The sequence below is a fragment of the Limanda limanda genome, chromosome 1, assembly GCF_963576545.1.
Source record: "Limanda limanda chromosome 1, fLimLim1.1, whole genome shotgun sequence".
NCBI lineage: Eukaryota > Metazoa > Chordata > Actinopteri > Pleuronectiformes > Pleuronectidae > Limanda > Limanda limanda.
The window spans coordinates 16,820,575-16,836,090 of record NC_083636.1 but is presented as its reverse complement, the minus strand read 5'-3'; the positions used below and the strand labels follow the sequence as shown (position 1 = coordinate 16,836,090).

At 45.6% G+C, this 15,516-nt stretch overlaps 1 protein-coding gene across 1 annotated transcript in view; it reads right to left on the bottom strand.

Annotated features, from left to right (window-relative positions):
* Nucleotides 1–14,319, bottom strand: part of pcloa (piccolo presynaptic cytomatrix protein a) — a 60,531-nt gene extending 46,212 nt beyond the window's left edge. The window contains exons 1-3 of the mRNA XM_061070712.1: nucleotides 14,108–14,319; nucleotides 10,530–11,763; nucleotides 6,624–7,619 (exon numbers count right to left, since the gene is read on the bottom strand). Of these exons, the coding sequence (XP_060926695.1) occupies nucleotides 6,624–7,619; nucleotides 10,530–11,763; nucleotides 14,108–14,319 (2,442 nt within the window). The remainder of the gene's footprint in view (nucleotides 1–6,623; nucleotides 7,620–10,529; nucleotides 11,764–14,107) is intronic.
* Nucleotides 14,320–15,516: the final 1,197 nt, after the last annotated feature.

Below are 15,516 nucleotides of genomic sequence, written 5' to 3'. Positions count from 1 at the left end.
TGATTTTGTTTAAACAATGCATTTTGCAAACTCAAAATATGATTACATTAAACTTAAAGACATCTCTTACATTAACAAATGATTTTAAGTAGAGTTAAATAATGTTGTAGTTGTTATTACTTAAACAAGTTAGTTTGTTTAACTTAAAATTATAATTTCAATTCACTTAGACTTTCTAGTAGAATTAATTTATGTTAACTAATGATTTTGAGTTCAGATTACTAATGTATACTCAAATATGTGGACTAAATCAACTAAGGTTTTTATGTTAATACAACTTAACTTGTTTAGTTTTTACCTTATGTAAAAACTTAAACGGTTTAAGGCAACGGGTTTCCTCACCTTTTTCAAGTAATGTCAACTTATTCGGGTTAAGAGTGTACAATTATTAAAATCTAAACAAATTGTTGTAATAGAGCGAAAAACACAAAGTTCTTGGTGTTAAAGTTAATACAAAGTCAAAATTTAAATATCACTTGCCATATTTTTTCTTTTAATATTTACAATGAGATATTTGAGCCTCATGCTAGACAGGACCAGTGCTCTGCTGCTGACTTCTTCCTTTATTCTCTTGAAATCCTGACAGTAAACTCTGCTTCTGGTGAAACTTGGACTACTGGCAGAGAAGGGGTTGCTGGTTCGACTCCACGGTTCGTCTCCTCGGAGTCTCCTCGGAGTTTCGGCGGAAACTTGCCTGGATGGTGTAACGAACCTGGACAAGTTCAAAAGGACTCTTCTCCCTACCCTGTCTAGTGCCCCTGAGCAAGGCACCTTACTCCCCCAACATCTCCTCCCCGGGCGCCGTACCTGGCAGCCCACTGCTCTGCTCTGCAGTGTGTCCTGCACCAGATGGGTGAAATGCAGAGGACTAATTTCCCCAATGCATGAGTGTGTCTTTGCATGTTTGTGCATGTGTGTGGGATTAATAAAGTGTATCTTCTTCTTCTTCTTCAACACAAAAACAAACCACGATAGGCAGGTTTTCATGGGCTGCGCTGCTCGGGGCAGAATGGGTCGGCACCCATATCCTTTGTGACACCGCCCCCCTGCCCCTCCACCCCTCCACCCCCTCATTTCAAGGGCCCTGTTGGACTCCACTCTGTCTGTCGGCCATTTCTCAGGTCGCTCTGTTCTGGGCCTCCACTCCACACTCACTATCTGTCTGTGAGCTTGCTACTCGTTTCACCGCTCTCTTGCATCTTTTTCTTACAACCTACAGTGTAGATTTGTGCCTGAGCGATAAACAAAGCAGAAAATAAATCTCAAATAAATAATATGATAATTGCATCATAGCAGTCAGTTACAATTTTGTTTTTAATGTATAAGAAGGCTGAATAGTTGGTGTTCCAAAATCGGCATTTACATTGGCCCCCTATCAGTCTCCCATAAACATGAATGACACTACCTTTAATAAAAAGTTATTTCACTCGCCTCTCAGGTGAAGCCATTTTCCTAATCCGGAGCTCATGCTGCTGGCTTCAAGTGATGAATATCAATTTTTATTTTATGGAGGAGGTCAGAGTCAAACAATCCATCCATAAAAGCCAAGAGTAGCCCACTCTCTTTTCCACCTTGTATCATAGTCTCTCCGGACACTAAAGAGTTTGAGAGCAGCAGCAGTCAGGATGTAAATACAACAGAGCCTGTGCTAACTAGCTGAGCCCACTGCCAGGATGTGTGTGTCTGTCCTTGCCCCCCCCACCCCCCCCCCCCCCCCCCCACCCACCCACACACACACAACGGCTTCAGTGCTGGCTCACATCGTGTCTTGGCTTCGGTCTCTGTATAACTTGGCACCGACGGTTCGGTGGCTAAAATCTGGCCCTTTCTAAGCATACAAGCACCAGTACATTAGAAAGGGGATAATTGAAAATCATTCTGGAGAGGAGCTGGAGGGGAGTTCTATAAAAAGAAAAAGGAAAGGGCTGTTTTTAGTGCCTCGAGGACATTCAATTACAATTGTAGGAAATTCTAAAACAGCAGTTAACCACTTGTCATACCTGGTAAGGGGTCCTGGGTTTAGGATTCCAGGTATTCAGGTATTCAGGTTCAGGTATTTCACATGTGCAGTATTTCCTTTTTCATATAGCAGCATTTACAGTGTCAAACTAGAGAAACTGGCACATTCTGTCCGAAGCTCAGCACAGACAAACACACCTTCAAGTCTAAAAATAGTGTCCATTTCATGGCTTCCGAGGTGGCCATGTGGGGGGGGGGGGGGGGGGGGGGGGGACGGACTCTGTGGGTTGCCTGGGGCAGCAGAGAGACGCTTTTAAAGGAGGGAATATGAGAGAGGGAAAACAAAACAGTGATAAAAGAGACTGGAGAGAGAGAGAGAGAGAGAGAGAGAGAGAGAGAGAGAGAGAGAGAGAGAGAGAGAGAGCTGCCCTACAGCTTGTATGTGTTCTCCCCCTTTGTGTCTCTCTTTCGTGGCTGCGACTATTTTTGCACGCTTCACCCTGGTGGGCGAGCGATGGGAGATCTGTGAGGCAACTGCCCTGGTATTAAGCTGCCGATACAAATCAACCTGAGTCCAAAACACAAACGGGATCAAACGACAGATTCCCATAACAACTGGGTTTGTGATACAGAGAAGAAAAAGGAAATTGCACCCTCCCCAGAGGATGAGAAGAAGCTGTAGCTGGATGATAGACTGAAGGCTGTGAGCGTGCTCTACATGTTCACGTGTGTCCGTACAGTGCGACCACGGAGCGTTTTCTATCTGCCGGCGCGTGACTCCGGAGGGCTCAGACTGTGGGAGGATTCATGGGCTCAGCCACAGAATAACAATGAGGAAGGAGGACACAGGAATCACCACGCAGAGAGTGTGGGTGTGCTGAGGATGTGCAGGACCAAAAGAGACAAGAACGCACGATGATGCATGGTTTGTCTTCTGCAAGGACACCGAGTTAACTTTGAATTCACTGAGTGGCTTCACAGAACCTTGGCTATAACTGGCACAGGCCAAAACCCAATCCTGACGATTGTGTATATAAAAAAAAAACGCAACAATGCAGCATCACAAAGGACTCATTATCAAAGCCTGTTCTGGTGACTGGACAGTTTAAGATACAGAGCTCTAATCTCATTTGGCTTCATGGGTTTCTTGTTATCGCCGTGAGGTGGCCGGGCAGCAAACGATTACGCCTGCAAAGAAATGGTCTTACACATCATCCTCCAGTAAAACCACAACGTGTCATATTTAGTGAGCGTCAGAGGCGCTGGTGGGCAGATTTTGTTGAGCCTCTATAACACTGTAACCTTATATCCTTCACACGGCGCCGTTTCCCCCGATTTCCAGTCTTTTTCGACCAATCACCTGGTTAGTGGACAACTATTTTAACATATCGAAGCAGTGATGTACCTCAACCTCAACAAACCACGATCGTTCCATAATTTTAAAACAATATCTTTTATTTTATTCTATTGTATTGTACTTTATTGTATTCAAATATACCGGCTGCTATGACAACTTAATTTCCCTTCGGGGATGAATAAAGTACTCTATCTATATATCTATCTATTACAGTAACTTCAACAGGGACAGTATTATAGGAGACACTCTTATGGTTTGTATCAGGTTGGAGGACAGTTTTCTAACCTGAGTTGTCCCTTTGACCTATTCTCCAAAAACTGTGGACCCTTAATCTACAGCTGTTAAAATACTATGATAACCCGTCACTTTATGACCTTGTTTATCTATTTGAGTTTGAGACTACTACACAAATCATGGATTATTATGAGGCAGTTGTTGTTCAATATATTTTAGAGTTTGGTAACAAGGGTACAATCTAGTTTTTTCCTGTGTGATACTCGATGCAGCTCACAGCTCAGAGTCTCTTATCTGGATTCCTTGATTTGTGCTTGTTAGCGAAGTGCTGCTGCTCTCTCTCCCATTTTACGTAAGACTTCTCCAACGAGCACACTCATTACCGATAAGGGCAACATGACATGGAGCCTGAGCCACAGCAGCAGCGCGGAGCAGCACTAGACACAAATTCACAGGGAGTCTGACACGCAAGGAAACTACAGTGTTTGAAAGGAGGATAACCACCAAAAAGACCAAAGGCAAAATATCATGACTTCTAAAAAATGTTGGGGGATTATGGGATGCAGAAAAAGACGACATAAAAGAGAGGGGCTTATAAAGGTATTTTGGGAAAAAGGTGACCAAATTAAGCAACAGAGGGGGACAAAGATGGCCGGCCGTGATGGGAGGGGAAGGAAGAAAGGAAGAGGAGCCATTAGGGTGAGTGCTGTTCCTTCTGAGGATCCTTCTTTTCACAAGTCATATTGATGGGGATTAAGTGCCAACACCCAAGTCTGGGATCAAGCCTCGATAGAAATGACAGGCTTCCTGTTGCCCTTTCAATCCTTTTAGGAAACAGAGATTACACCGACACATGCACACGGGACAGCAGAGAACGCATACACTCTCACCCTTTCAGCATTTCAGTAGAAACACATGCAGGTAATAGAAAACACCTAAATTCTCACGTGGACCTGGACGTATTGTGATGCAAACTCACTCAGACAAGCACCTACACGACTCGTCTCATTCTCGATAATCAATCTTTCAAATAAAACATACTGTTCACCACACGGACAGGAGCACACATTCACATACACTGGCTCTGACCCACTCACATGCGTCAGCACATGGACCCTCGCTGACGGCCTTTATGACAGCGAATGACACAGAAGCTGGGCACAGTATGTGGGTGGGTGGGGTCGATGACTCAACAGAGGTGCTGTGTGTGTGTGTACGAGCGTCCTCTCCTGAATATTGCACTTTGACGTGTTCTCAACTTCAACCAAATCCTATTATTTTCACTGAATTATTGAACGTATTTACTCCTGCATGACTCAAAGAGGGACTCCTGGTTCTCGTACCAGCGTCTGGCTCGAACTGCGTTCCAAAACAAAGCTGAGCTGACGATGCTGGCTTCAAGACAACGACCAATCTATAACCAATTAGCGCATCAGTGGCACGGCTCTCAAGTGTAATTACATTTTCCCCCACGCTTGGCCCTAAATGAAGTGATTTGCAGTTCAGCTCCTCATTTTGTCATCAAGCAATTAAGAGCTGCGAAAAAAGGACCGGAGTCCCCAAACTTCAGAGAAATTGAGACTTCAGTGGTGCTGTCGGTGCTGTAAACAAACGGCTGACATCTTGTTTTTGGAAAGCTACCGAGGGGGAGGGGGATAATGTTGAATTCCTGGCTTTAAATGTTTGGGATAATGCAACTACACAAGTTAAGTAGAAATACTTACAACGTGCAGAGACAGATAGTTAAGCTAGATAATAACTCGCTATTTCAAACTTTTACAGAGTATTTTATAACAACCCCCCCAATGGGACTCATCACTCGTAGAACCCAGTTTCATATCTCACACTGAAAGCAAAGTATATATATTTCTTAGAAGTCAATATTCTTCCGCCAGTTATATTCCTACAACATAAAAGTTGATTTCCATTGAGATCGTCAGTGTTTGTGAACAAAGCGGGGGTGCAGCAGCTTAGATCTGCAGGGCTGCTGCAGAGTAAGGCTCCTCAGAGAGACAGAAATACACAGCAGATTATTCAGGACTCACTTAAACCACAAGCCGACAGGGGAAGCTGTCTGACATGTGACTGTGCCCTGAATCACACGACCATGTCGAGAGGATGTAAGTCAACGTCCTACTGTCACTGACCTGCAGCTTTTTGTTCGTTTAACCAATGCGTGGCTTCAAGGCGGTTATGAGTGATGCAGTGTAGGATTATTCACATGGAATAATATGTGGGTGTAGTATATATATGAGTGCTTGGCCTACATGCTGAGGCGGAAGCGCTTTTTGGCCTCGGCTCTCGTAAAATACTCCATAGAGAACCATCTGTTCTGTGTGGAACATAATGAAGTAACACCAGCAAACCAGTGCCCCCCCCCCCCCCCCCCGCACCCTCAAGTGATAAGCGGACAAAACGTGTTTGGTTTCCATGTCATCATCAGGCAAACAAAGACCACGGCACGTTCTCGCAAACACACTCAAGCAAACATGTTGTACGTGCATTGAGATGTTTGCACAGAAACATATCTTCTGATTTCAGAGAGAGGAAATAGTCCATAGGATCGAAGTTTTGCATCCTGTACATAAAGCAGACACAAACACACATACTGCAGATGACACAGTTGCAGAGTCAAGTGTCAATTCTCTCAATTGCCCCATTTGATTTTCACATTTCTGGCTGCCCTCTCGACTAAAACCAGCCTGGTCGCAGTGAGGCCGTCTTGTTAAAACGCAGCATAATTGACCACATCCATTCTGTCAGTGGACAAATATGTGCAAATGACATTACGCTGTCTATTTGGGCTAAACTAATGTAATTTAGTGCAGCTAATAACATGCTATCCTCATTCCAGAGCAGTTTGCTGGATGCTTGTGGGAAACAACGCTCGGCTGAAAACTCTGCCGCTCCTGATGGTATCTCTTCTGTGACCTACTTCATTGAAACATCTAGGAGGATGTTTGCGTTCTATTTATATACGACAGAATGCATAAATTACTGGTAGGTGCAGTGTTTTGGAATCTCAGGAAGCCTTGGAGCTTAGGAAAAGTACAACAATAATAAGGCTTCTTACCTCTCCTAAGTGGGGAGTGGGGTTGAATCCACAAAGATTGCACACTGTCTTCTTGCACTCGGTGCAGAAGCTGTAGTTCGGCGTGCCTGATGATCCGACGTTCAGCTCCACCGTGCAGAGAGGGCAGCTTCCCTTGGTGGTGGAGGCCGGGGCAGGAGCCAGTTGGACTGCTGGGGCCTTCTCTTCCTGCTCCACAGAGAGGGTTCTGGGGGGTTTCTTGGATTTGGCAGGTGGGGTGTCAGGAGCAGAGTCCGAATCAGGGGGGGATCCAGGCGCGGAGAAGGGGGATTCAGGTGGGGAGCCTGCTCCGGAGTCAGCGGGGGAGTTGGGTGGAGACTCCGCCGCCTTTTGGTCCTCCCCCCCGACGAGATTGGTGGCTGAGCTCAAGAGGGACGATCCAAAGCTGAACATCTGAGAAGCAGCAGCAGGAGATTTGGATTCTGTCAACCCTCCAAAACCGCCAAAAAACTTCCCAGACACGGACTCCTCTTGCTTTGGTGGAGCCTGTGCCTGAGGCTTTGACGATTCCATCAAACCGCCAAAACCGCCAAACAGTTTCCCTGTAACAGACTCGGCAGCTTGAGAAGAAGCCGCAGGAGATTTAGCCGAATCGGTCAGGCCCCCTAAACTGATACCTCCAAACCCCCCGAAGAAGCTGGACTCCTGTTTGGGCTTAGACGGCGACTGCTGGGGAGTGGTCTTCTGCTGGATGGGACGACCTGTCTTGGGGTCAATTTTGGGCGATCCCGCCGAAGAGGCCGGGGAAAGAGGACCCGGAGAGGTAGGACCTGGGGATTTCTGCCTCGGCGTGGTTGGCGGTGTTAGCCCTTGGTCGGTAGTACTCTGTTGCTTTATCAACAGCTTGCCAGGCTTGCCAGGCGCCTGTCTCTGGGGCGAGGGCGGGGCAGAGCCTTGCTTGGGCTTTGTCATGCCGGGGGGATCCATACCTCCCATCGCCCGCTGCATCTGGCAGTTCAGACACAGCCATTCTTTGCCCTGTGCATAAAAACAAAACATGGGTTAGAATTGAATGGTACTAAATTTCACGTTGTTATGAGCACAGACATCAATGGCACATGTAATTACAGCATGAACACAGGCAGGCATTCGAAATTAAACCTCCTAAAATAACTGTTTTCTTTGTGTGTAGCTCAAAAATAAATACAAACTCAAAGACAGGTCCATTAATTAGTGTTTCAAATGACGCTGAATCCTGTTTTCTCCTCTCAAATGGCTTCTTTATACCCTGAGTGAATATCAATCTGGCAACAGTGCCATAAATACGACTTATAATGAATACATGCTTGTTCTGTTTCTAATGAACTTAGAAGGAAAAAAATGCTATTTATACACTTATACACAGACAAATACTTTTTATTTATAAAAACCTTTTATTACTTATTATTAGTAGTAGTAGTATTATTTATATTTATATGATTAGATGATCATCCTTGTTTAATGATGGGATATCACCAGATTCAAGAGTGTTAAAAATAGTGTTTAAAACATATTGTTGACAGTTTGATTACTATCTAGATCAGATGAATGATTTTATGATTGTTCTTATTAAATATAATGTTAACACAGATTAGGTCAGTTTAACAAACCTAAAAACAACTTATACAACGGTATCTTCTACTGTAACTGCAAACAGCATTCAGCTATTCAAGACCTTATTCAACTTGCTCAACTTAAAGAAAATCCACTTCCTGAATTGATTTGTCTTACAAAGAGTCTAACTGAACAGTAACGAACCCAGAGTGACGAATCCGGAGCAGAGTGAACCAGTCGCTCTGCTCTGCTCTGCTTTGCCTTGCTCGTGGCCCATTGGTGAGTGTGGCACAGTGTTGGGACATGGTTTTTGTGCAAAAAGGCAGGCCTCTCTTTCCGGCCTGTATTGGAAGTCAAAACCTGAGAGCACATGGCCTTTGTCTTGAGAAAGCCACAAGCCGCATGGGCTGGAGAATACTCAATCTCCCAGAGTGCAATGTGTTCTCTTTGTCCTGAGAAGGTAAAATAACTCAAACTCCCAGGAGGCAACATGTCCCCTTTGTTTCAGCATCTTCGCACATAGGTGCGAATATCTACCAGGGTCAACTCCAATTGGTCAGTCTGGTCCCATGACCAAGGGGCAACCGGGTCTATAAAAGATCAAGGCTCCCCCAAAGTCTCTCTCTTTCTCCAACCCCTCGGAGGGCCGAAGGCTGCTCCAGCAGCGCTCTTCTCCACCGACCACCACTGAGGACAGCAGGCCGCTGGCCTTTCCTCCTGCATCGGCGAGTGGAGGAACCGGATTCCTCCAGCTCAAATATTCTCTTTCCAACAACTGGAGGTCAAAGGTCGAGCTTCCAGCTCATCTTCTCAAGAAAACCTCCACGCATCTCAAGCTTCTTCTAAACTCCTTGCAGCGACTCGGTGTCCTGCAGGTAAGAACTACGGCTTCAATAAGCGACTGAACTGCACAGCTCAACAGAACCGCGGAAGCAGAGACCACACGAACCAGAGACTTCAAAAGCCAGAACTGCTAACCGAACTGCACAGCAACTTTCTCCCTGTCCTTGGACTGGTAACATAATCTGGGCTTAATAATTTTACTAGGCCAAGCAAGACTGTTTATTTGATTCTGTGTGGTGTTTATAAGTTTGATATATGTGGTGATATTGTGTTACAAGTTAAATCAAGGTTAATGTGAGTTGGGCTCTACAAAGACCCTGCCATTTTCTGATTAGCATTCTCACAGACCCCGCATATCTCTTCACCTACTTAGCTACGTCCCCCGACCAGAAGGAGGGGGGGGGGCCTGCTAGCTTAGAGATCTTAAAAGATCACAGCAAGGTGTGACTCTCTTTGTTAGCCACCAGAGAGACCCTCACACACACACACACACACACACACACCCACCCACACACACACACATCTTTATTAGTTAGTATATTGTTTAGTAATTGGTGTTTTATACTTATTATGTTTATAATAAATGCTTTCTTTTAACCTTGTCCTGTCATTAATGTTGCATAAGTGGTGTTTGCCAACCTCTACACTGTCAAGAACTCTATAAACCTTAACTGTTCACTATATAGTCTTTAATAGTAAATATTAAGATTTCTAAGTGAACTAGATCAAAATGAGACTGATCTTAATCAATAAATTGGCTATCGTTTCCCTTCTGTGAAGGGTGGTGCCCCGCGAGAACTTAGTCAAACTAAAGTTATGATTTAATATTAATATGTTAAATATTAATGTTTTATTTTCTATTTTTGATAACCAAATTTATTGAACGCCTAAAGGCACACTAGCTTATGGTATCACTCCTAACCATTATTGCACAACAACAGTATCTTCCTGTGGCCATGACATGAGTCACCTTGATCAACATTCCCTGGGACCATATGGTCCCTCTGTATCTCAAATCGAGTGCCACTGGTATGAGCTGCACTCCCTTCTGCCAGGCTCAGAGAATAGAAACTAACAGGACATAATTGGATTTAACTATAGTGTAGAAATGCCAACAATTATTTGGTCTAATTTTGTTACTGCATGCTCATCATTTTATATCATGATTCAATTAAACCAGTCTTCAATAATTCCCTCTGTCCATTTTGACAAATTGGACTTAGAGTTCCGAGTAAAAACAGAAATTAGTTTAGGATGATGTTTTTGCAGTGAAATTGAAACAGAGCACTTGATAATTTTATATTTCACCGACAGAAGATTTAATGATGTGGGACTTTTGTCATCCTCTATCACCAATAACAGGAAGCCTTTCATGCACCTTTCTGAAATTTTTTGTGACCAGATATATATCATTTGGAGTAAATCATTGACATACATTTTAAGTCACAGTTAAAAATCAATTTACAAAAAATAAAGAAAAAAGAAGAAAAAATACAGTATTCCGTGACTTACTGCTGAGTCGGGGGGGCTGAACCCACAGAGGCTGCAGACCTGGTTCTTACACTCAGTGCAGTTGCTGTAATTTGGAGGATCCTTCGACCCAGTGTTCAGCTGGGTGGTCTTACACAGTGGACAGAGTCCACCTCCAGTCTTTCCAGGTCCCTGCTGACCAAGTGGCCCTCCACTCTTAGGTGGTTCCCCATGATGAGCCCCGGGGCCAGGTGGCCCCTGCTGCTTGGGTCCAGACTTCCCTGGTCCTTGTTGTGGAGGGCCACCTGTTTGTTGGGGAGGGCCTGGTTTGGGGCCCTGTTGCCCTGGGGGTCCTTGACCTGGTTTGGGGCCCTGTTGCCCTGGGGGTCCTTGACCTGGTTTGGGGCCCTGTTGCCCTGGGGGTCCTTGACCTGGTTTGGGGCCCTGTTGCCCTGGGGGTCCTTGACCGGGTTTGGGGCCCTGTTGCCCTGGGGGTCCTTGGCCTGGTTTTGGGCCCTGTTGCCCTGGGGGTCCTTGGCCGGGTTTTGGGCCCTGTTGCCCTGGGGGTCCTTGTCCTGGTGGCCCCTGACCTTGCCTGGGAGCCTGCCCAGGGGGTCCTTGACCAGGTTTTGGGCCCTGTTGACCTGTGGGTCCTTGACCAGGTTTGGGGCCCTGTTGCCCTTGTTGTCCTTGTCCTGGTGGCCCCTGACCTTGCCTAGGGGCCTGCCCAGGGGGTCCTTGGCCAGGAGGACCCTGGCCTGGCGGTGCCTGGCCTTGCCTGGGTCCCTGCCCAGAGGGCCCTTGCCCTGGCTTTGGCCCCTGACCTTGTTTCTGGGGTCCTCCCTGTTGTGGTCCCTTTGGACCCGGCCCTTGCTGGGGGCCCTTCCCTGGTGGCTTTCCTCCCTGCTTGGCCTCAGGTGCTGCGTCTCCCTCCTCCTCATCCCCAAACAGTCCAAACTTGGAAATGTTGACAGAATCGCCCATGGAGGATATGGAGGAGGACATAGAGGATGTCATCGATGACACGGCACTGAGGGGGTTGGACCCGCTGAGGAAGCTGGAGCCAAACATGCCGGCTGACTTGGTCTCAGGGTCCTTAGGCTCCTGCCGGAATCTGGACTCAAAAAGGCTGAGGGATGAAGGGCTGCGGCCCGGCGCGGCTTTGCCAGGTGAGCCCTGGTTGAAGGCGTCTACAGTTCGGCTCTTACTGAGACCTGTTGGGCCCCTGGAGGCCCCTACCTGTTGGGGTCGTTGCTGAGCATCAGATTCTGAAGGTCTGGAAAAGAGGAAGCAGACTTTTAATTAGCATATAATTCATTTGTGTTTAGTTTGACATTGTGAGAAAAATCATATTCCACATGGTCCACCCTGACTCTCAGTTGAATTAGTGCCACAATAAACAACAGACTAAACTGTGAACAAGACTATAATCATGTGAAATTACTCTTAATCTTCTTTATAAACCTACAAGAAACTACAGTTTCTGCTGAATTATGCACTCAGATCGAACAAAGCCACAAATTTCTAACCATAATACTTAAAACAATCAGGCAAAATAAACCAGCAAAAGTATAAAGCACCCACACAACTGTTGTTTAAGAGAATCCTAGAAAGATGCCTCAAAAAAGAACACAAAAATAATTGTGAAAGAAAACAGCTTCTCACTGATGTCTATAATGTTTTCAACCCATTTCCACCTCAATCGTTGCTCGATGTATTAGCCGACTCCACTGCCTCCACTGTAGCGTCACTTTGCTAATAATAAAACTTAAGACCTCGGCTCTCCGGCCCTTTCATCACGTCAGTGAACACAAAATGTGTAGCTAGCAGCCCCGGGGTGAAGCTGACAGTAAAGTGAATACCGCTGAATGACACGGAGTGTAGATCATTGAGATAGAGGGGGGGGGGGGGGATGTGTGGCTCCATTGGGGTAAGCTGATACTTCTTTGTTAGCTCAGGCGGCACACACACATATACAGACACACACACACACACACACACACACACACACATATACAGACACACACACACTGCACACGCATGAAAGTCAACTGGACCCTGAGAGGAATGCATCAGCGCACAAACACATTGATTGGATATTATTTCTTGTTCCATGTGTATGCCACACATAGAGGTGCTGCTGCAGGCGTCTGTCATTATGTCTCATTTCAATAACCTTCCCAGGCAATAAAGTTGAACACTGCCATGAATACAGAATCTTATTATTCCTATTTACAAAGAGATGATGCTAGTCAGACTGAGAGGGAATCGAGCATCAGCACCAGTGCTGTTGCAAAGCGTCGCTGTTCCACTGCAGAGAGGATTTCAGCACCATGGACAGCGACCAGCCTCGTTCACATCCAACGTTAGAACAGGAAATGAGACTTTTCAAATAAAACAGAAAAATTGGAAAGCAGCAAGAAGGATGTAACTGCTCCTCTATTTATAGTCATATTAATATTGATGCACACCCCCTCCCCCTACATCTCCAGCACCGATATAAATAACATTCCCCCCCCCCAGTTGGCGCCAATTAGCATTTGCCACACACCAAGCCTGTGTATTTGATATCGAGGAATCGTCATAGAATTCTTAGGGCTGGGATTTGCATTATTGATAAATACGTTGATGAATAAATTAGATGTCTGAGCAATAAAACGGAAATGAAAATGTCGAATTTGAATTTGAAACAAAAACGTGCTAACCTAAGCCTCCTCAAATGTTTTGTTTTGTCCACAAACACAGAGACGTTCACTCAGCTCTCATTCAAGGAGCCAAGAAACCAGAAAAAAAATCACATTTAAGACGCTGAAATCAGAGAATTAATACTTTTTAAACACCCAAACCGATAAATCGTTTATCAGAATAGTTGGTCGTGACTTTAGTCGTTGATAACTGATTGATTAATCGATGCAGCCCGATTTCTGCCACTTTGACACATAATGGCAATGGCAGCAAAACTGTTTTCACTCCATAACACAGCAGGTTTCCAACACAACCCATTTAAATCCAATTAAGACTAATCTGCCTGTTAATATTAGAGATCAGCTCATTAAAGGTTGGTCGGATTTGTTTTCATTGGCTGTTTAAGGCTCAATCCGAGGGTGGTGGTGGGGAGAGATAAAAACACACACACAAGCACACACACAAACACTGGGCACGACAAATGTTTTTACCCATCAGGCATTTCGAAAATTTCGCACAAATACTGGAGGTGTGTCTCTAGGTCTGTGATCTCACACAGACACACACGGGTGACACATTCAGATTCACTACATTTTTAAGGCCTTGGATATTAGCAGCCATTATAAAAACATGACACACGTCAGTATATAAACAAGACGTGGTCAGATATCATGAGAGCCGGTGTTTGGCTGTTTTCGAGAGCAGGTTGGTGGCGTTTCTACCAGATGTTCCAGATGTGGATCCATCACACAGGGAGCTGCTCTAAGAAGGGTACGGTGTCTTGGTGGGGTTTCAAATGGGCGTGAACGGCTCGCTGCCTCCTCGGAGCATCTTCCTGCTGCTGCACACAGCCCATCCACACGTCCCGCTCCCACCACCTGCTCCCAAATGCATGGAAATTAATAAATGCTGTTCAGAAAGATAAAGCTCCCTGCCTTCGTGCGGCGGCGGCTCCTCCGGGCTGCCTGCCCTGCGCCCGGGCCAGCGCCGCGGCGAGCTGCCTCCTCTCCTCCCCGCTAAGCTCCGCCAGGTCCACGGGGCTCCCGGTGGAGACCCGCACGAAGCCGCCCTTCCCGTCCGGTGCCAGCCCCTCCGGCAGCCCGGCTGGCTGCCCGTCACCTCCCTCCAGGCTCGCTTCGTTCCCCATGATCGACCCCTCCTCCGCCCCCCCAGCCCCACCACCCCCTGGTACCCTGCTACCCGGATCGATGTGCGATCCCTCGGCCTGGTTATGTCCACAGCGCGCGGTGGAGACCCGGTTCCTCGGTGTGAAGGAGCATCTCGGGTGGGTTTCTCTTTATTTCCTCCTGCCTCGTCTCTCCATCCCCCGCGGTCCTCCTTGTTTTTCTGTGTCGAGCATCTTCTGCAGCTGTACGGTGACCACAGTTTTCCGTCAGGAGCTGCTTTGCTACTGCTCACTGCCACTGAAGGGGGTTTCCGGTGGGTTTTACAAAATAAAACCCTAATTAACCAGTAGTAGTGTTGGGTTTTCACCATCACTTGCAGCTTATCTGCTCAGCGGACTGCGATTAAACTACAAATCAAAAATCTTAATTTTGCTTTGAACATCAAAGGAGAGTAGGTCATCACCTGAAGCCATATTCAATCGAATAATGAAGTCCTCTTAATTGTGGTTGATGTGTTTTTAACGATTTTTTCACAATTCAAACAACTTTAACAATTTGATCAAATTCTGGGAGTTACAATTTTCGTTCTATGGACATTTTACAATTTGTTATTCCTGAATTCTGGAGTGAATTAGGAGATAAATATAAGTATTCAGCAAACTAATGAATCGAATATGTTACATACTTAAATACTTAAATTAAACATTCAAATAATTTGGGGTACGGGAGTTTAAAACTGTGGTGAAATGTCTCAAGTCCAGGTTGTCTGTGCATTATGATGAAGTTTTAATGTTATTAATTGTATTTGTTGAAACTGTGTTGCAGCTTCTCTTGGGAAGTAAAATATTTCTTTCTTATTTCAATGGGACTAAACTGGTGAAATAAAGGCTAATAAATAAATACCCCTCTATATAATTTTAAGGCTTTTATGTTGAAATCTAAATGTACCACTTCCTTTCTTTCCCACCCTGGTTATCTGTCTTCAGCAGCCGCTGTGGTCTCTGGCTCCTGTCCACTGCGCATGCTCCGTCCCTGACAGGTGATCAGAAGACATCTGAAGGGAGAAATGTTTTTTAAAGGGAACCAGCTCCATTTAAATAATGTGTCTGGGTTGATTGTTTATAAAGATTCGAGGCTCAGTGGAGCTGAGAGGACACGTGAGGTTCTGCTAGTTTCTTTATTCTGGTTCTAAAGCAGATAAAAGCAGAGGAGACAGC